Source organism: Artemia franciscana, unplaced genomic scaffold (genome assembly GCF_032884065.1).
Source record: "Artemia franciscana unplaced genomic scaffold, ASM3288406v1 PGA_scaffold_49, whole genome shotgun sequence".
Lineage (NCBI taxonomy): Eukaryota > Metazoa > Arthropoda > Branchiopoda > Anostraca > Artemiidae > Artemia > Artemia franciscana.
Window position 1 is genome coordinate 183,780 of NW_027062689.1, and position 22,013 is coordinate 205,792.

Below are 22,013 nucleotides of genomic sequence, written 5' to 3' on the forward strand. Positions count from 1 at the left end.
ATCAGCACCTGAGACCTTATTATATTTTAACCCTCTAAGTACTGTCTCCAGCTCCTTCCTGGAAAATAGATCTTGCTTCACATCCAGGTTGTAAAAAAAATCCATTCTGGTTTTGACTTCATGGTTACTGTTATGGTTATGGTGACTTCACGGTTACTTCAGGGATACTAGTTTTGACTTCAGTATTAGGTTCACATCAATGAGACCAGGGACAGGTCTGGGGGGAACTTGAATCTTGATAGTTTGCTAGGACATTACCTAAATAAGGGTATTCCATTCTCTGTATCATTTCCTACAATTGTATCATGGTTTAACATATTTTCAAAATAGTTGCCTACCTCTCATACAAATATTAAATTTATTCTAGATTCAATGCATGAAGGCAATTTATTGACTGAAGTTAGTGTAGCTGTAGGCAATCAGTCTTATGAGTTGTCATGATTTTAATATTTTTCAGGAACAATGAGTTTGATTTCAAAAATCTTTGGTGGTGGCAAGGACAAGAGTCCCTCAGCCGCTGAAGCGATTCAGAAGTTAAAAGAAACAGAGCTTATGCTCACAAAAAAGCAAGAGTTTCTTAAAGTAAAAATTGAACAGGAGCTAAGTACTGCCAAAAAAAACGGGACAAAAAACAAAAGAGGTATTTTGTTTTTTTTCTTGAAGTAAAAATTTCCTCAAAGCAAAAATTGAATAAGAGATAAGTTCTGTCAAAAAACGGGAACAAAAAACAAAAGAGGTATTTCGTGTTTTTTTTTTTTTTTTTTTTTTTTTTTTTTTTTTTTTTTTTTTTTTTTTTTTCTGAGCAAAAATTTCTTCAAAGCAAAAATTGAATAAGAGCTAAGTACTGCCAAAAATACAGAACAAAAAAACAAAGGAAGTATTTCGTTTGTTTTTTTTTTTTTCTTGAAGCAAAAATTTCCTCAAAACAAAAATTGAATAAGAGCTGAGTACTGTCAAAAAACGGGAACAAAAAACAAAAGAGGTATTTTCTGTCTTTTTTTTTTTTTTTTTTTTCGTGAAGCAAAAATTTCTTCAAAGCAAAAATTGAACAAGAGCTACGTACTGCCAAAAAAAACGGAACCAAAAACAAAAGAGGTATTTCGTTTTTTTTTTCTTGGGGCAAAAATTTCCTCGAAGCGAAAATTGAATAAGAGCTAAGCACTGTCAGAAAGAGGTATTTTGTGTTTTTTTTTCTTGAAGCAAAAATTTCCTCGAAGCAAAAATGGAATAAGAGCTAAGTACTTCCAAAAAACGGAACAAAAAATAAAAGAGGTATTTCGTTTTTTTTTTCCTTGAAGCAAAAATTTCCTCGAAGCGAAAATTAAATAAGAGCTAAGTACTGCCAAGAAAAATGGAACAAAAAACTGAAGTATCTCGTTTTTTCTTCTTTTTTTCTTAGAGCAAAAAGAGATCATGAGCTAAATGTTCCCTAGAAAATTTATTGAAACTACAAAAATGGTATTTTTTTAAGGTTATTTTCAGATTTCCTTGAAGCAAACAATTTTTTGTAGCTAAGTATTGCCAAATAAATTGAATCAAAAAAAGATTATTATTTTTCTTAAACTTTTTTGAAGCAAAAATTAATCAGAAGCTAAGTTGTGCCAAGGACAATTTAACAAAAATTATAAGAGATAGGCTATTTGTTTTTGTTTTTTTAGATTTCCTTGAAGCTAAAATCAAACAGGAGCTAATTATTGTCAAGAAAAACGAAACAAAAGCGGTATACCTTTTTTTATGAAGGCTAAAAATTAAAATATAAAATATGAGTAAGGACACTTAAGTCCTATATAAAATAACGAATATTGTTTAGGTGATTTGTCTCCAGTAATAACATCACTCTTAGCAGCCATATATGAAATAATTGAAATTCTCCTCTATTTTATAAAAATACAGGGAGGTGGGGGGGGGGCTATGATGTAAGTTCACAGAGATAAGTGGCTGGGAGTGAGAAATACAAGTAATTAGTTCCTCTGAACTTAATCTAGTAAAACAGTTCGTTACCACGAACTGTTTGGTCACACAGTTCGAGGTAATGAACTGTAAGTAAGGAGCGATGCAGCTCAATAGTAACCAAAACTCTAAATCTTCATAACAATAGATACATCAAAAGAATCGAATTTTGATGCCTGTTCAAAGTATGTAAAATTAATCAAACTTAATGGTACTCAATAAAAGTTACAAGCCTGAGAAAATTTGATCAATTTTTGAAAAAGGGGGGAAACACCCCCAAAATATCAAGTGAACTTAATGAAAGTCACTCCATCAGATTCAACATACTATACAACTCTACCGTAGAGGTGTCAAGCTCCTATGCACAAAAATGTGAAATTTTCCATTTTCTGCTAGAAAAAAGATCACACAGATGTGTGTTTTTTTTTTGTTTTTGTTGTCTTTTTACAGGGGTGATCTTGGAAATCGGGACAGGTCTCATCAAACAGTTCGTGGTAACGAACTGTAGTAAGGAGAGACCCGGCTCAATAGTAAACGAAACTCTAAAAAACAGAATTTAATGCTAAAAGATACATCAAAAGAATCGGACTTTCATGCTGATTTTAAATATATAAGTTTCATCAAATTTAGTCTTTGTCATCAAAAGTTAAGAGTCTGAGAAAATTTGCCTCATTTTGGAAAATAGGGGGAAACACCTCTTAAAAGTCATAGAATCTTAACGAAAATCACACCATCGCATTCAACGTATCAGAGAACCCTATAACTAAAATTTCAAGCTCCAATCTACAAAAATGTGGAATATCGTATTTTTTTTTGCCAGAAGACAGATCATGGGTGCGTGTTTATTTGTTTTTTTTGTTTTTTTTTCAGGGGTTATCGTATCGACCAAGTGGTCCTAGAATGTCGCAAGAGGGCTCATTCTAACGGAAATGAAAAGTTCTAGTGCCCTTTTTAAGTGACCAAAAAAATTGGAGGGCACCTAGGCCTCCTCCCAAGCTCATTTTTCTCCCAAAGTCAACGGATCAAAATTTTGAGATACCCATTTTGTTCCGCATAGTCGAAAACCATAATAATTATGTCTTTGGGGATGACTTACTCCCCCACAGTCCCTGGGGGAGGGGCTACAAGTTACAAACTTCCACCAGTGTTACATACAGTGATGGTTATTGGGAAGCATGCAGACGTTTTCAGTGGGATTTTTTTGCTTTGAGGGTGGGGTTGAGGGGAAGGGGCTATGTGGGAGGATCTTTCCTTGGAGGAATATGTCATGGGGGAAGAGAAATTCAATGAAAAGGGCGCGGGATTTTCTAGCATTACTATAAAAAAAACTATGAAAAAATAAACATGAAAAAGTTTTTTCAATTGAAAGTAAGGAGTAGCATAAAACTTAAAACAAACAGAGATTATTACGCATATGAGGGGCTCTAAAAATACTTTAGAATAAAGAGTATTTAGGAGAGGTATTTAGGAGAAGATAAATACCTCGCTCTTTATGCTAAAGTATTTTTAGTAATTTAAACTATTTTTTCTACGGCCTTTCTGATTCAGGGGTTATTCTTAAAGAATTGGGACAAAACTTAAGATTTAGTGTAAAGAGTGAGGTATTAACGATGGGACAAACCCCCTCATATACATAATAAAAATATAAGAATATAAAAGTTTGTTACGTAAGTTAATTCTTAAGTTACGTATATTTTTTACTAATAAGAACGTTCATTAAAAATTAAAAGTTCTAGTTGCCTTTTTAAGTAACCGAAAAATTGGAGGGCAACAGGACTCCTTCCCCACCCCTTATTTCTCAAAATCGTCTGATCAAAACTAAAAGAATGCCATTTAGCCAAAAAAAGAATTAATATGCAAATTTCATTTTAATAATTTATGTGCGGAGAGCCAAAATCAAACATGCATTAATTCAAAAACGTTCAGAAATTAAATAAAAATTAGTTTTTTCATCTGAAAGTAAGGAGCGACATTAAAACTTAAAACGAACAGAAATTACTCCGTATATGAAATGGGTTGTCCGCTCCGCAATCCCTCGCTCTTTACGCTAAAGTTTGGCTCTTTGCCACAGTTCTACTTTTTAAAACAATTTAAAAACTTTAGCGTAAAGAGCAAGGGATTGCGGAGGGGACAACCCATTTCATATACGGAATAATTTCTATTCGTTTTAAGTTTTAATGTCGCTTCTTACTTTCAGTTAAAAAAACTAGTTTTTTTTATTTAATTTCAACAGAAATCAAAGGTTATAGTGCCTTTTTCAAGTGACCAAAAATATTTAAAGGTAGCTAACCCTCCTCCCACGCCCATTTTTTCCCCAAAATCACTCAACAAAATTTTGAGATAGCCGTTTTGTTCAGCATAGTAAGAAAATGTAATAACTATGTCTTTTAGGATGACAAAGCCTCCCACATCCCCAGGGGAAGGGCTGCAAATTATGGCCTTTGCCCATTGTTAACATATAGTAATAGTTTTTGGGAAGTATACAGACGTTTTCGGGGGGGGGGGGGATATTTGTGATGATCTTTCCTTGGAGAGGGAGTGGGATTTCCCAGAATTATTTAAAAAACGATCATAAATTAAATTTGAAAAACATTTTTTTCAACTGAAAGTAAGGAGCAACATTAAAACTTAAAACAAACAGAAAACTTAAAAGAAAGAGAATTTATTACCTATATGAGGGGGGTTACCCCCTTGTCAATACCTCCCTCTTTATGCTAAAGTTTTTTTAGTATTTATAAAAGAGCTGTTTATTTTAACTAAATGGCCTTTTTGATTCAGGAGTCATTCTTAAAGAATTGGGACAAAATTCCAACTTCAGCGTAAACAGCGAGGCATTGACGAGGGGGTGACCCCCTCATATAAATAATAATTTCTGTTCGTTTTAAGTTGTAATGTTGCTTCTTACTTTCAGTTGAAACAACTTTTTTTTTGTTTAATACCAACCAGAGGTAGCGGTAGCCAAAATATTCTGGGAGGGAGCAATGAGTTTTGCAGACATGTTGGTCATTTTTATAACTGATTTGGGTGCTATTGCTTTTAATTTTACTTTCTTTTTCTTTTTCCCTACTGAGACTGGTTCTTCTTCAATAATTTCACGCCATATATTTTCATAAGCCCATTTACACTGTTACAAAAAATTATGAGCCAGTAGAATATGTGTGCTTTGTACCACTATTACCGTATCACATTTTTTTGGCTGGCTGACAACATCGGGGGGCACCCCTTTCCCCAAGCGTGACAAACTTGCAGATAACTATAGCAGATGACACCGGTTCATCCCTTGTAACCAAGATTGCGTCTACTAGGCATACATCAGAAGATTTTCCCGTATAAAGATCCTTTAATCTCCATCCCCCTGAAGAAAAATACTTCCATTTACTTAGAAAAGGATTATCACAATAGGAAGTACACTATATCCCCCTCTCAGCATCAATAATAAAGGCGTAGACCAGAAATATTCCCAGGAATAAAGACGGATTGGATACCAACAGTTACGGAGTCGGATCCCTTTACCCTTGGCTACCTTCGTGTCTATTATCACTTCTTTTTGCGTGTGTAGCTGTGCATTTTCTTTTCATTTTACTTTCTTTTCGTTTTCTTTTTTTACTTTCTTGTACTTAAAGGAGGTGGGGGAGGTTTAACTCGCCTTATTATTTTAGTTATTTTATTATGCATGCATATCTTTCATTTCTTTCATTTTTTCTGCCTTTCTGATTTCTTTGTACTTTCCCCTTTTTAGTCACTAGTGTCATGGGGGGATGTCCCTGTCAAATACAACTTTTTTCTTCTTTTCTGTTTGTCTTTAGCATCTGTGGTTTGTCTCCTATTGTTTCATTTTTTTTATCTTTTCTTCTTTTTCCATGCCATTACTCTCACTTCTCATGGCGTGAATTGTAGGACACCCCCTCCTCCTGCTAGGTATTTCCCTAGTGTCACTTTTTGCCTGGGTGTTTCTTCTTTCATTTTTCTTCTTTTATATTTTTCCTTTCCGTCATTTTTGCTTGCTCGTTTGTCGGGGAGGGGGCCCCTAGTGAGCCCTCTCCCCCTTGACTACGTTCCTGATATAATGATTAACAACATCAGTTGCAGCTTTCTTACTTCTCTTTTTCAGTTGCTTTTCAGGCTTTAAAAAGAAAGAAGTGGTTCGAAACAACGTCAATTACAGCTTTCTTACTCTTATTTTTTCAGTTGCTTTGCAAGCTTTGAAAAGAAAGAAGAGGTACGAAAAGCAGTTGCAGCAGATAGATGGAACGCTGTCTACAATTGAGCTTCAACGCGAAGCATTAGAGGGGGCCACTAGTAATACAGCGGTTTTCCAGGCAATGAACGAAGCAGCAAAATCATTGAAAGGCGTGCATCAGAGTTTGTAAGTTTGCCTCTCTCTTTGTTTGTCCTCTCGTTTGAACCGTAAGCCTGTGATTCTGGAGCTGGGTTAACTAATCTCAATTTTGTGCCTTTTTTATGGCTCCATTTTTTTTTAATCTACGAATGTCTTCGAAGTGTGTCAAAGCGGTTTATGCTGTCATAATTATGTGTAGGTAAACGAAAATTTCCAAATAGTAATTAATGGTAAAACTTAACTAATTCGAAAATGAGTCGGGATTTTTGTGCTTGAATTTGATTTGCTTTTAGTTCAGATGTTGAATTATAATATTTAATAAGTTAACGAAATAGGTATTTGCTGCTATTTGGTTCATCAATTTGTTCCAAATGAATTAGTTATAGTTATATAGGATACCTTTTTGTTAGAAAATGTCTGCCATATCTTTTAAGAAGATCTTTCATATTGTGTCGAATCTTGTTATTCCTTACTCTGGTATCGTTACTCGTGTCGTTCAACAAAGGGTTAGCAACAAAAGAAATATATAAAAAGTGATTTTATCTCCAAATGTACTAAAAAGACAAATTCCCGCTACATATATCAAAACTAAATTTTTCTGCTACTACTTCTAACATCACTGCAGCGCAAAGCCGCATGAGGGGAAGACAGTTACGCACACTCTTCCATGAGATATGGTCAGTCAGTCAGGTACCCAATCCGTAGGCAATTTCTCTGGAAACCATCCACCAAATCCCTCTATTTTTCTCTGGGAAACATCTAGCAAATCCCTCTCCATTTTTCTCTGGAAAACATCTAGCAAATCCCTTTCCATTTTTCTCTGGAAAACATCTAGCAAATCCCTCTCCATTTTTTTCTGGAAAATATCTAGCAAACCCCTCTCCATTTTTCGGAGCGCCCACGCTTCAGAACCATACTTAACCATTGTCAGCGGTGGATAGCTTCCAATATCCTAATCTTAGTTCATAGACTTATCCTCCTATTCTTCCAAACTTTTTTAACTGTGAAATAAGACCCGAACTTGGCTACTACTCTATTTTTAACATCTTCGCCGTACAAGCAGTCTTTACTAATAATACTACCAAGATAAGTGAAATTTATGAAGCCTCAAGAATGGTTAGAAGAAAAAAAATATAGAAAAAGACTTAAGTCCAAATTGACAAAGAAGTGAAAAGATAATTTCCCGCTGCCTGAAAAGTTAATAATTATGTAAACTTATTATGAAAGAGTCTGAAATTTATAGGTCCTTTGTTAGTTATAAAATATGTCATGGCTACCTCTGGTTTTCACTTGTAGTCTTATAAAATCGATTTTTCTAATTGGCTGGAAAACAAATTACCTTTTCTTTGAGTGAATTTGGAGATGATGGTGTGTTAAAAGATGTTTTTAATGTTTATATTATCTATTTTACTCTTTTTAAGACTCTTAAGTTTTTTACGACAGAGAAGTAATTTTTTTCGTATTTCATTCTAACATCACAATTGAGGTTATATGCTAATAAAATTTTGCTTGTGGAACGTCATACCGAGACTACACGTATCACTTCTTTCAAATAATTAAATAAAAAATAAGTTTTTTTTTAGTTTTAAGTATGCAGCGACATTAAAACTTGAAACGAACAGAAACTATTCTGTATGTGAAATGGGATGTCCCCTCCTCAACGTCTCGCTCTTTGCGCTAAAGTTTGACTCTTTGTCACAGCTGTATTTTTCAAAACAATAAATAAAAATTAGCGTAAAGAGAGAGGCGTCGAGGAGGGGACAGGCTCTTTCATATATAGAATAATTTCCTCCTGATACCAATATAGTAATATAAGGGAGTTCCCCCCTTGTCAATAATTCGCATTTTACGCTAAAGCTCGAATTTTGTCCCAGTTCTTTAAGAATTACCCTTTAGAGTTACTTCAGTGAGAACATCAAAGCTTGATGTTCTCGTTGAAGTAACTCTAATAGCTTCTTTTCCCTACGTGCATCAATAGTGACAATTGTATTTGTTATTATTGGTGGTGGTTTTATTTGTTTTTAGTTTAGTGTTTTTTTTCTTTTTATCTTGTGATGAGGACGCCTAATCTAGATACAGGCGAAATATCCGCGTTATTTTAGTCTTTCATCTCTTTTCTCTCTACTGGCCGCAGTCTCGTTTTATTTTTATTTTTTATTTTTGAATTGTATATCTCTTTGTTGTTTGTTGTCATGGCTGGCCAGTTCGGCTTAAGAACTTTCAACAATTGGCAACGTTCATAACTTGCAGTCCTTCCCCTAGGGACTATGGGAGAATAAGTCGTCCTCAAAGACAGTGGGAAAAATAAAAAAGCGACTTAGGGGAAAATATGAGCATTGTAGGGAGCCTTGTTGTCCTCCAATTGGTTTGGTCACTAAAAAAGGGCAATAGAACTTTTAATTTCCGTTAAAATGTGCTCCTCTTCTGAAATTCTTGGACCACTTGGTCGATACGATCACCCTGGAAAGAAAAAATAAATAAACACGTATCTGTGATCTTTCTTCTGGCAAAAAATACAAAATTCCACATTTGTGCAGATAGGAGCTTGAAACCTCTGCAGAAGGGTTTTCTGATACACTGAATCTGATGGTGTGATTTTCATTAAGATTCTATGATTTTTAGGGGATTTTCCCGCCTTTCTTCGAAAATAGAGCAAATTTTTTCAGCCTCTTAACTTTTGATGGGTAGGACTAAACTTGAAGAAATTTATGTATTTAAAATCAGTATAAAAATCTGATTTTTTTTATGTATCTATTGGTATCAAAATTTGTTTTTTAGAGTTTCGGTTACTATTGAAACGGGTCACTCCTTACTTACAGTTTGTTACCACGATCTATTAAAATGGATTTTTGATTGGGGAGAAAAGAAAGTATCAAGGGAGAAAAGGGGAGAAGGTAGTATCTATTGCTTGTCCTATGTGCGGATCTCAGGATGAAAGTTTAATACATTTTGTGTGTGAATGTGTCGAATTGAATGATTGGAGGCGTGAGATGTATGGTAAAGAAAAATTGAATGAGATATGGATGGTAGATAGAATGAATGATACAAATTTCCTGAGTATCAAAAGGATAGCAAGGTTTGTCAGGATTGCAGCGGTGCATCGGGAGCGTTTTCTTTAAATAGTTTTAATTTAATGTAGTTAATTTGTTGTTTGTTTATTATGTAATTTTCCTATGGCCCACGGGCTTTTTTTTCTGGAATAATTTATTATTAATTATTATTATAAGACACAATATGAATTATTATTATAAGTCACAAAGACAGCGAGTCTTAATAATTTGAGGCCTAGATCTGGAGAATTTCCTAAGCAAATCCTTTCTTCTCTCCACGTTCCCGGAATAGAATCACACTAAATTTCCTCCGTTGAATCCTAGTTGAGAGTCAACTTTTTCCCATCAAGATTGGAAGTGCTCTCTCTTTCCCGTTATATGATACAAAGCACAAGAATTTCTTTTTCTCTTCTTTTTTTTCTCTCTCTTTCAATCGGGAAAGCGGAAGATTTATGGGACGACCAATTAAGCGTGGGGGTCCTTGGCAATATTTTTAGAATAGGTTGTTAAGAGTGAAAATATTATTAATAAAGGGGAAAAGTCCGTTAATCCTTAGTAAGAAGAAAAGTTTATATGATTAACTTATTTTGTCGTTAGTTTAGATATTTTCGCGCTGTATTCTGTTTCTGTGCGTGCTTGTAATTTGTACTGTTGTTTAATTTTCTTGCTTGTGTGTTATTTATTTATATTGTTGTGTGTATATGGCCCTTAGGCTTTTGAAATACACTCATCTATCTATATCTATCTATTAATCTCAGCATTAAGCAGCTTCCATACATTTGGAATTTTCTATGCTAAATGGTTAAGTTACATTGCAGTTAGAGCAAGCTTTCACATTTAAACAAGATCTTCCGAGCTAGAATAACATAAAAATTAATGAAGCCATAATTATCATCGTCGAAAATTATGACAGTCATTGTAAACAAAGTATTAAAAATTGTAAAATAGAGGCGGAAATTCAAGCTCTGATCAAGCACGAAAGGCTTTATAGAAAGACATTTTTGATTCATTTTCAAGTTTTATTGATTACCTAAAAAAAAATTTAATATATAATCCAAAAATTCCGTTTTATTTCTACTAGTTGTTGACTTTTCGATAGACAAAACGTAAACATAAACAACGTATAATTCTGAATATTTTGCTTTGAAATACTTTCACTATGTGTAAAAGTTGCTCCATAAGATTACATGATGCAACATAAGGTCGAAAATTATGCTACTATGAAAAGGTTTCACAGCGCAGTATGAAAGAAGCGTTAGTTGTATACATTAAATGTTGTACTGTTAAAGGGATATGTGATTATGTTGAAGGTTTGGTCTTTTACGATTTTTGAAGAAGTAGTTTCTACCTAGGTCAGTTTTAGAGTCATGCATCTTACTAGTATTTTTAATGAATTAATATTATGTAATTTAAATTAATTTGATTTAATTAGTATATTAATTTTAATATATTAATTTTAATTCATTTAAATTTAATTAATATAAATTAAATTATATTAATTACTCCTCGAAAGATACAGCACGCCCAAAATTGCTTTTCCAAGATTATATCTTTTGAATAGAACAATTTATTAGAAAACCATAAAAACAGAAACTTGAAGGAGGAGGAGCCTTGAACCTGAAGGCCTTCGAGGGAGAGGAGATAAGGACCCTAAGACCTCGCAGGAGGATGAGTGACGGACCCAAAACCCTTCCCCCATGCTTGCGTACTTCCTGAAGAGTATTTGGAACATGTTTGAAAACTAGCCTACATTTAAACTAATCGAACTAGCTTAAAAATAGTATTAAAAATAATGATATTATTTGAAATACCTTGCATTATAAATATGGGACCTAGTTTGGCTTTTGAATGGTCGAAAGCTAAACCTTAGGTAATTCGAAAGTTTTAGTTCGTTTGTATTTAGCTCAGTCAAGCGTTTCTAATAATAACAAAGAAATTGACTTAAATCATTAAAAAAAATGTAAAAAAAAACTAATTTATATCAGATGATTCAAATATGTACAGTGTCAAGAATGCAAATGGTCCATGCTCTGGAAATCGAACATATATATATATATATATATATATATATATATATATATATATATATATATATATATATATATATATATATATATATATATATATATATATATATATATATATATACTACTACTACTACTACTACTAATAACTCACTGCAGCACCAAGCCGCCTGAGGCCAACACAGCTACGCACGCTCCTCCTCCAACCTAATCTATTTAAAGCCTCCCTCTTTACACCCTCCCAGGAAGTTCCCATTTCCTTTAAATCCTTATTTATGACATCCTCCCAACCCAGACAAGGACGACCTGCTTTCCGTGTAGCCCCAGACGGTTGGCCAAAAAGGACAATCTTCGGTAATCTGTCATCCTTCATCCGTAGAACGTGGCCTAGCCATCTCAACCTTTCTTTCATTATAGCCCCAGAAAGCGGGATTGAACCACACTTTTCGTACAACCTACTGTTTGAAATACGGTCAGTCAGCCCGGTACCCAGAACAATCCGTAGGCAATTTCTCTGGAAAACATCTAGTAAATTTTCATCTGCTTTTCGGAGTGTCCATGCTTCAGAGCCATATTTGACCACTGTCATCACTGTAGCTTCCAATATTCTAATCTTGGTTTGTAGGCTTATCTTTCTATTCTTCCAAACTTTTTTTAACTGTGAAAAAACACCCTGAGCTTTAGCTATTCTACTTTTAACATCTTCACTGCTCCCACCATCTTTACTAATAATACTACCAAGGTAACTGAAGCTCCCAACCTGATCAATCTTTTCGTTACCTAAGGTCACCTGTTCATCTTCACTTATTCCTAACCTTAGTGACTTAGTCTTCTTAACATTAATTTTCAAGCCTATTTTAGCACCCTGAACTCGTAAAACCTCTAAAAACTCATTCATTTTGCTCACACTTTCATCTAATATGCTTAAATCATCAGCATAATCTAAGTCCAGGAGCGTTCTTCCTCCCCATTTGATTCCATGGTCTCCAATTGCCTTTCCTGTGCTCCTTAAGACGAAGTCCATCAAAATGATCCATATAAAGGGGGATAGAACACAACCCTGCTTAACTCCTGATTTAATACAAAACCAGTTGCTAACCTCATTTCCTACCTTAACCGCAGCAGTATTATTCTCGTACATAGCGCAAATCACTTTAATGTATTTTTCTGGTATACCATATAACGATAAGACCTTTGTTAACGCTGTTCTATCAACAGAATCGAAAGCTTGCTCATAATCGATAAAACTAAGGACCAAAGGTGTTTGACAACGAAGGGACTTCTCAATTATTAACCTAAGAGTGAAAACATAGTCGACACATCCTCTACCTTTTCTAAAACCGCATTGTTCTTCCCTTAAAACTTTGTCTACAGCATGTCTCAGTCTAAAAAGTATCATATTACTCAGTAATTTGCTACCTACAGAGACCAGACTAATGCCTCGATAATTTCGACATTCACTCTTGTCACCTTTCTTATACAGTGGTTTAATTAAGGTTTTCCTAAAATCATTGGGTACTTCCCCTTTTTCAAAAATCATGTTCATAATCTTCAGTAGCTTATTCCTAACCTCAGAGCCACCATATTTAAGGAACTCATTAATCATACTATCAGCACCTGGGGCCTTATTATTTTTTAATCCTTCTAGTACTGTCGCTAATTCTTCCTCACTAAACAAATCTTCCTTCACATCCAAGGTATCACAAACTTTTTCATTTTCATCTATATCTTTTCCTGCAACTGTATCTCGGTTTAGCACATTCTCAAAATGTTCCACCCATCTTTCTTTAACTTTTTCCTTATCACTAATTGTGACCCCATTTCTATCTTTAACTGGGACTAGTCCGGATCGGCTACTCCCTTTCAATTTATTAACATGCCAGTATAATATTTTACTATTATGCCGTCTAGCCGCATCTTCCAGATCCTCAGCAATTTTATCCATCGCCTCCATTTCACATCTCCTTAGTTCATATTTTAATGCTTTCTCCACTTTCTTTACATTCCTTTTGTTTTCATACGACCTATCGCTCAGATAATTCTTATACAAACCCCTTCTACTCTCTATTAAACCTAAAGCTTTTTCACTAATATTCCTAGTTGCTGTCTTAGCACTCTTCCCTAGGACACCATCAGCAACTTCACAAATTGTTTTTCTGAAATTATTCCATCCATCTTCCACATTGTCAAATTTTAAACCCTCAAGTTTAGTACTCAACTGTTCCTGGAATTTTTTTCTCAAATTTTCATCCTGAAGTCTACCAACATCATAACTTTCCGGGAGGGAGTTACTCTTCCGAAATTTCAGCTTTAAATTAACCTTAGACACTACTAGATGGTGATCTTTACTTTTAACATCAATAACGGCACTCCTATACACCCTAGTATCTTGTATTGATCCTGCTAGTCTTCTGTTTACAATAACATAATTAATAAGGTTTGCTGTCTTACCATCACGTGAATACCATGTCAACTTATGGGCCATTTTGTGACCAAACACCGTATTGGTTATAACTAGGTTGTTATACCTACAAAATTGCAAAAGCCTATAGCCATTACTGTTTTCTTTTCCTACACCAAAATTACCTAGGCTAGGATACCATCTATCCCTATTTCTACCAACCTGGGCATTAAAATCTCCTAGCAAAAACACCATATTTCTACCTGGTACCCTGTCTATTTGCTCCTGTAACTGTAAGTAAAATTCATCTGAGTCACTAGTATCTCCATCAGTTGGTTCAATGGGGGCATATACTACTATAACTGATACCCTAAACTTTTTAGTCATAAAATGAGCAATTAGTATTCTATTATTAATACCTTCCCAGCCTAAACAAGACTTAGCAGCTTCCTTATTCATCATGAGCCCTACTCCCTGTCTATGTACCCCATCCTTCCTTCCTGAGTAAACAAATTCTATGTCACCTAATTTCATGCTTCCTACCCCTGGGATATGAGTTTCTGAAACTCCTAATAAATCCAGTTCAAACCGTCTGAATTCGTCAGTCAAAATGTCGATGCGATAGTCATTTTTTAACGTCGTAACATTCCAAGTTCCAATTTTCATGTTCTTTAAATCTTTGAAATTATTTTGGCCTCAAGAAAAGCAGTGATCCCGGATACCAGTGCAGGATGGGGACCAACATATCTTCTCAAGTCTACACCGAAGCGCTTAAGCCGGCTTAGAACCGGACAGCAAGAAGTCCCTGGGACCTCCAGTAAGTTGGAGGCTTTGTGCAATCCTGGGCCCATCTTGGTCACAACATGGTTTTCAGCACTTGGCGATGCTCTTCTATCAACAAGAGTCGAAATCCTGCACAGACAGTCCCAAGCCTATTACCTCCGACTCATTATATATTCATGCCTACAAATATTATGCTACTACGGGGAGGCAGCCCATAGTAGATAAATTAGCTAGGAAGAGGTTTTTCAGCCCGAAAACGCCCATCAAAACAAACCAAGCCCAGAAAATTATCCAATAATCAGAATCCCGTACGAGTGCTGTGTTGTTTACTAGGCTATAATTTCCTCGAGGGGCGCCACTCCTCAAGTGGGAAAAATTGACCGCAAGTTTCCCAGTCTTGCAGGTACCCCGAAAGGGTCGAGGCAGCCCTTTACAGAGGCCGTTGTCCATAAATCTGGATCTTACGCCCTGCCGCAGTTGTCCTCCTATAGAGGATCCTCCCACGATGGTGTTCTGCTTCACCATGCAATTTAACCCATTACTGGGAGAAGGTTTGTAACTCATCTGACGCGTGAACACGGCAGTTGGCCCTGCTGAGTGTACATTTGAGGGGCCTTCTTCCTCCTCCACCTGAAATTATGACCCCCAGGGGAGGGTTTCCCAGTTTCTATTATGGGCCCCACTGGGACAAGGTCCTACTTGGCCTAAGCCTCCTATGGAGCTACTCTACCTATCTATAGGGCTTACATATATACATATATATATATATATATATATACATATACATACACATATATATACATACACACATACACATACACATACATACATATACACATACATACACATATACTCACTAACGTGCAAATATATACCCTGAATTGGTATAGGCTAGGTCTATATATGGTGAATATTAATTTCCATTCTGATGCAAATGCACAATAACTTTGGATTCAGGATGCAATTCTGACTATAGAGATAAGTATTTTTCTTACTTGAAGTGTATGTGCAGAATTAGAAATTCTGCTGGTACTACAAAAGTAGACCTAAGTAGCCAATTTAGCCTGTCTGAAACATCTCACAAGCCAACACCTTATAAAAAACACCTTTGATAATTTAAATGAATAAGAAAACTTATTAGAAATTCTGCTGATACTGCAAAAGTAGACCTAAGTAGCCAATTTAGCCTGTTTGAAACATCTCACAAGCCAACACCCTATAGAAAACACCTTTGAGAATTTAAATGAAGAAGAAAACTTATTAGAGACTCTGCTAATACTGCAAAAGTAGACCTAAGTATCCAATTTAGCCTGTTTGAAACATCTCACAAGCCAACACCCTATAGAAAACACCTTTGACAATTTAAATGAATAAGAAAACTAGTTAAAAACTCTGCTAATACTGCAAAAGTAGACCTAAGTAGCCAATTTAGCCTGTTTGAAGCATCTCACAAGCCGACACCCTATAGAAAAACACCTTTGACAATTTAAATGAATAAGAAAACTAGTTAAAAACTCTGCTAATATTGCAAAAGTAGACCTAAGTATCCAATTTAGCCTGTTTGAAACATCTCACAAGCCAACCCCCTATAGAAAAACACCTTTGACAATTTAAATGAATAAGAAAACTAGTTAAAAACTCTGCTAATACTGCAAAAGTAGACCTAAGTAGCCAATTTAGCCTGTTTGAAGCATCTCACAAGCCGACACCCTATAGAAAAACACCTTTGACAATTTAAATGAATAAGAAAACTAGTTAAAAACTCTGCTAATACTGCAAAAGTAGACCTAAGTAGCCAATTTAGCCTGTTTGAAACATCTCACAAGCCAACACCCTATAGAAAACATCTTTGACAATTTAAATGAACAAGAAAACTAGTTAAAAACTCTGCTAATACTGCAAAAGTAGACCTAAGTATCCAATTTAGCCTGTTTGAAACATCTCACAAGCCAACACCCTATAGAAAACACCTTTGACAATTTAAATGAATAAGAAAACTAGTTAAAAACTCTGCTAATACTGCAAAAGTAGACCTAAGTAGCCAATTTAGCCTGTTTGAAACATCTCACAAGCCAACACCCTATAGAAAACACCTTTGACAATTTAAATGAATAAGAAAACTAGTTAAAAACTCTGCTAATACTGCAAAAGTAGACCTATATATATATATATATATATATATATATATATATATATATATATATATATATATATATATATATATATATATATATATATATATATATTTATATATATATATATATATATATATATATATATATATATATATATATATATATATATATATATATATATATATATATATATATATATATATATATATATATATATATATATATATATATATATATATTTGCATCTCTGAGCGTTCACGTTTGATTGGCAGGGGTATGGGGTGGGGGGGGGGTATGAGAACGTTTTTCAAAGAGGAATGTCTAAACGTGAAAGTATTATTCTTTGATCATCATTTTCAATTTTTCTTAACAGGGAGGGTCATTCCAGGTATGTAATCAGATTTTTGCCAGGGAAGGGTTGCTATTTTTTTTTTTTTTTTTCGCTTTCTTCAACTCACAAACTTGTATGTTTTTTGTACCTTTATCACATTAATCTTTGAGCTGATTTTTTGACCATTTGTGAATGCTCAATTACTTCTGAATTTTATCAGTACATGCATGTTCGGGGACAGTACAATAATACAACATCAAAATCCTCCTCCCCTCTCTTTTAGAAAGTCCCCCTCCTAGCCCCCTTTATATTCTTTCAAAAATGGTGTACTAACTGAAATTTAAGACTCCTAAAGGGTGAAAGTTTTGAGTGTAACTAGGAGGAGTTTCAAAACGCATGACTATATTTTTTTTTTTGCTACATTTAGCTGAAATATTACACTGGTAATAAACCATTATTTGTACCGGTGAAAAAAACGCATTTTGTATTTTTACCACACATGGCACGCTCTGTCATCATGTGTGGGACACTTCTACCCCGTGCCGGCCATGACACCTTCTTTAAAAACTTTTGAAAGTGAAAAATTCCTTACTTATAAGCTTTTCAAGTTTTAGGTTTCCCCCTCCCAACCCCCCCCCCCATGTCACTAGATCTGTTCAGGTTTAAAATAAGAGCTCTGAGCCACGATATCCTTCTAAATATCAAATTTCATTGAGATCCGATCACCTGTTCGTAAGTTAAAAGTGCCTCATTTTTTCTAATTTTTCAGAAATAACCCCCCCCCCCCAACTATCCCAAAGAGAGCGGATCCGTTCCGTTTATGTCAATCATGTATCTAGCACTTGTGTTTATTTTTCCCACCAAGTTTCATCCCGATCCCTCCACTTTAAGTGTTTTCCAAGTTTTAGGTTTCCTCCTCCCACCCCCCCCCCCTAATGTCACCAAATCCGGTCGGGATTTAAAATAAGAGCTCTAAGACACGATATCCTTCTAAACATCAAATTTCATTGAGATCCGATCACCCGTTCGTAAGTTAAAAATACCTCATTTTTTTTAATTTTTCAGAATTACCCCCCACCCCCCTCCCGCAACTACCCAAATGAGAGCGCATCCGTTCCGATTATTTCAATCATATATCTGGGACTTGTGCTTATTTTTCCCATCAAGTTTCATCCCGATCCCTCTACTCTAAGTGTTTTCCAAGATTTTAAGTTTCCCCCCTCCAACTCCCCCCAATGTCATCAGATCCGGTCGGGGTTTAAAGTAAGAGCTCTGAGACACAATATCATTCCAAACATCAAATTTCATTAAGATCCCATCACCCACTCATAAGTTAAAAATACTTCATTTTTTCTATTTTTTCCGAATTAACCGGCCCCCCACTCCCCCCCAGATTGTCAAATTGGGAAAACGACTATTACTAATTTAAGCTGGTCTCGTCCCTGATACGCCTACCAAGTTTCATCGTCCCAGCTTAACAGGAAGTGCCTAAAGTAGCAAAACCGGGACCGACAGACCGACAGACAGACCGAATAAAAAAGCATGACAATTGTAAAATGAAGATAAACATAATAAGGCACATAATACCATAAAACTAACATAATGACACAAAATATCGCAGACAAGATCAATATATATTAAATGCTTTATAGCTACACGGATCATGGCAGCAACAACAACAAAATTAAATGTTTCAAGCACACAATACTTTTCTTATTCTTTTCTTATATAATTAGATGTCGGTCCAGATCAAAAATTAAATTAGTATTAATTTTTGTTTTAAATTTTTGTGTATACGGTTAACGAGCGTTTTGAGTGCATTAAATTATGTGTAATCCTCATTAGATAAGAAAAAATGGAGCCTGAAAGCAACAGTTAGTAAGTTATTTCTATCAAAATAATCCCAAAATAGTCCCTTTTTAAAACAAGAGCTAAGAGCTCATATGGCACTTGTGACGAGGCGAGAAGAGCTAAGAGTCAAGAGATCATATGGTATGAGCTCTAACAAAATTCTATGAATCAATAGATTGATTTAAAAAGGAAAATAAGAGGCTTAATGCCGGTCAAGATTTAAAATAAGAGCTCTGAGTCACAAAGTCCTTCTAAATATCAAAATTCATTAAGATCTGATCACCCACTCGTAAGTTATAAATACCTAATTTTTTCTAATTTTTCCTCTCCCTTTTGCTCCCCAGATGGTTGAATCTGGGAAAACGACTTTATCAAGTCAAATTGTGCAGCTCCCTGACACGCCTACCAATTTTCATCGCCTTAGCACGTCCAGAAGCACCGAACTCGCCAAATCACTTTACCCCTCCCCCCAACTCCCCCAAAGAGAGTGAATCCAGTACGATTCTGTCAATCACGTATCATGGACATTTGTTTATTCTATCCACCAAGCTTCATCCCGATTCCTACACTCCAAGTGTTTTTCCAAGATTTCCCCCTCCAAATCCCCACAATGTCAAAAGATCTGGTCGGGATTTGAAATAAGAGCTCTGAGACATGAATTCCTTCTAAAAATCAAATTTCATTACGATCCGATCTTCTATCCGTAAGATATAAATACTCCAATTTTCATGTTTTCCAGGAATTCCGGTTCCCCCCTCCAACTCCCCCGAATGTCACAGGATCTGGTCGGAATTTGAAATTAGAACTTTAAAGCACAAGATCCTTCTAAATATCAAATTTCATTAAGATCTGGTCACCCTTTCGTAAGTTACAAATACCTCAATTATCAAAATTACCCCCCCCCCCCCCAATTCCACCAAAGAGAGCAGATCCGGTCCAGTTATGTCAGTCACGTATCTTAGACAGGTTTCTATTCTTCCCATCCAGTTTCATCCTGACCTCACCGCTTTAAGTATTTTCTAAGATTTCCGGTACCCCCAACTGCCCCCCCCCCAATTATGCTTGATCCGGTTGAGATTTAAAATAAGATATCGGAGTTACGAGGTCCTTCTAAATATGAAGTTTCATGAAGATCCGATCACTCCTTCGTAAGTTAAAAATACGTCATTTTTCTTATTTTTCAGAATTATCCCCCCCCCCCCGCAATTGAGCGGATCCGTTCCAATTATGTAAATCACGTATGCAAGACTTCTGCTTATTTTTCCAACCAAGTTTCATCCCAATCCCTCCAATCTAAGCGTTTCCCATCACTTTAGGTCTCCCCACCCCAAACTTCCCCAAATGTCACCAGATCCGGTCAGGATCTAAATAAGAGCTTTGAGACACCATACTCTTCTAAAAATCAAATTTCATGGAGATCCAATCACCCGTTCGTAAGTTAAAAATACCTCATTTTTTCTAATTTTTCAGAATTAAACCCCCCCCAACTACCCCAAAGAGAGCGGATCCGTTCTGGTTATGTTAATCATGTATCTAGGACTCGTGTTTTTTTTCACCAAGTTTCATCCCGATCCCTCCACTCTAAGTTTTTTCCAATTTTTAGGTTTCTCCCTCCCAACTCCCCCCCCCCCAATGTCACCAGATCTGTTCGGTTTCAAAATAAGAGCTCTGAGCCACGATATCCTTCTAAATATCAAATTTTTTCAGAAATACCCCCCCCCCCAACTACCCAAAAGAGAGCGGATCCGTTCCGTTTATGTCAATCATCTATCCAGGACTTGTGTTTATTTTTCCCACCATGTTTCATCCCGATCCCTCCACTCTAAGTGTTTTCCAAGTTTTAGGTTTCCCCCTCCCAACTCCCCGCCCCCATCACCAGATCCGGTCGGGATTTAAAATAAGAGCTCTAAGACACTATATCCTTCTAAACATCAAATTTCATTGAGATCCGATCACCCGTTCGTAAGTTGAAAATACCTCATTTTTCTAATTTTTAAGAATTACTCCCCCCCCCCAACTACCCCAAAGAGAGCAAATCAGTTCTGATTATGTCAATCATGTATCTGGGACTTGCGCTTATTTTTCCCATCAAGTTTCATCCCGATCCCTCTACTCTAAGTGTTTTCCAAGATTTTAGGTTTCCCCCCTCCAACTCCCCCCAATGTCATCAGACCCAGTCGGGATTTAAAATAAGAGCTCTGAGACACAATATCATTCCAAACATCAAATTTCATTAAGATCCAATCACCCGCTCATAAGTTAAAAATACTTCATTTTTTCTATTTTTTCCGAATTAACCGGCCCCTACCCCCCCCCCCAGATGGTCAAATCGGGAAAATGACTATTTCTAATTTAATCTGGCCCGATCCCTGATACGCTTGCCAAATTTCATCGTCCTAGCTTCACTGGAAGTGCCTAAAGTAGCAAAACCGGGACTTTAGGTTTTCCCCCTCCAACTCCCCCCAATGTCATCAGATCCGGTCGGGATTTAAAATAAGAGCTCTGAGACACAATATCATTCCAAAAATCAAATTTCATTAAGATCCAATCACCCGCTGATAAGTTAAAAATACTTCATTTTTTCTATTTTATGCGAATTAACTGGGCCCCCACTCCCCCCCCCCCCCAGATGGTCAAATCGGGAAAACGACTATTTTTAATTTAATCTGGTCCGGTCCCTGATACGCTTGCCAAATTTCATCGTCCTAGCTTACCTGGAAGTGCCTAAAGTAGCAAAACCGGGACCGACAGACCGACAGAATTGGCGACTGCTATATGTCACTTGGTTAATACCAAGTGCCATAAAAAAAGCCTAGATTGAACTGAGACTCTCTGAGTGATTATACAAAAAGCACAGATTCGTATTAAAAACTAGGTATGGATGAACATAGGACAACTCCAGCACCATCACAATAGACTTCAATCACAAATCACAGTCACATTTCCATCAACTTCCGGCACAATCACAAATAAATTCTATTCAATTCAATTCAATATATTAAATGCTTAATGAGCCCGGGCAAAATCAACAACAACAAAAATTAAATGTTTCAAGCACACAATGCTCTTCTTATTCTTTTCTTATATAATTAGATGTCGCTCCAGACCAAAATTTAAACTCGTATTAAATTTTGTTTTAAATTTTTCTG

The 22,013-nt window shown here is 35.7% G+C and overlaps 1 protein-coding gene across 1 annotated transcript in view; it reads left to right on the plus strand.

The window, feature by feature from the left end:
• Positions 1 to 447: 447 nt before the first annotated feature.
• The window catches only part of LOC136041903 (charged multivesicular body protein 4-like), a 34,308-nt gene continuing 12,742 nt past the window's right edge, over positions 448 to 22,013 (plus strand). The window contains exons 1-2 of the mRNA XM_065726697.1: positions 448 to 640; positions 6,139 to 6,316. Coding sequence (XP_065582769.1) covers positions 463 to 640; positions 6,139 to 6,316 — 356 coding nt within the window. The 5' untranslated portion in view covers positions 448 to 462. The remainder of the gene's footprint in view (positions 641 to 6,138; positions 6,317 to 22,013) is intronic.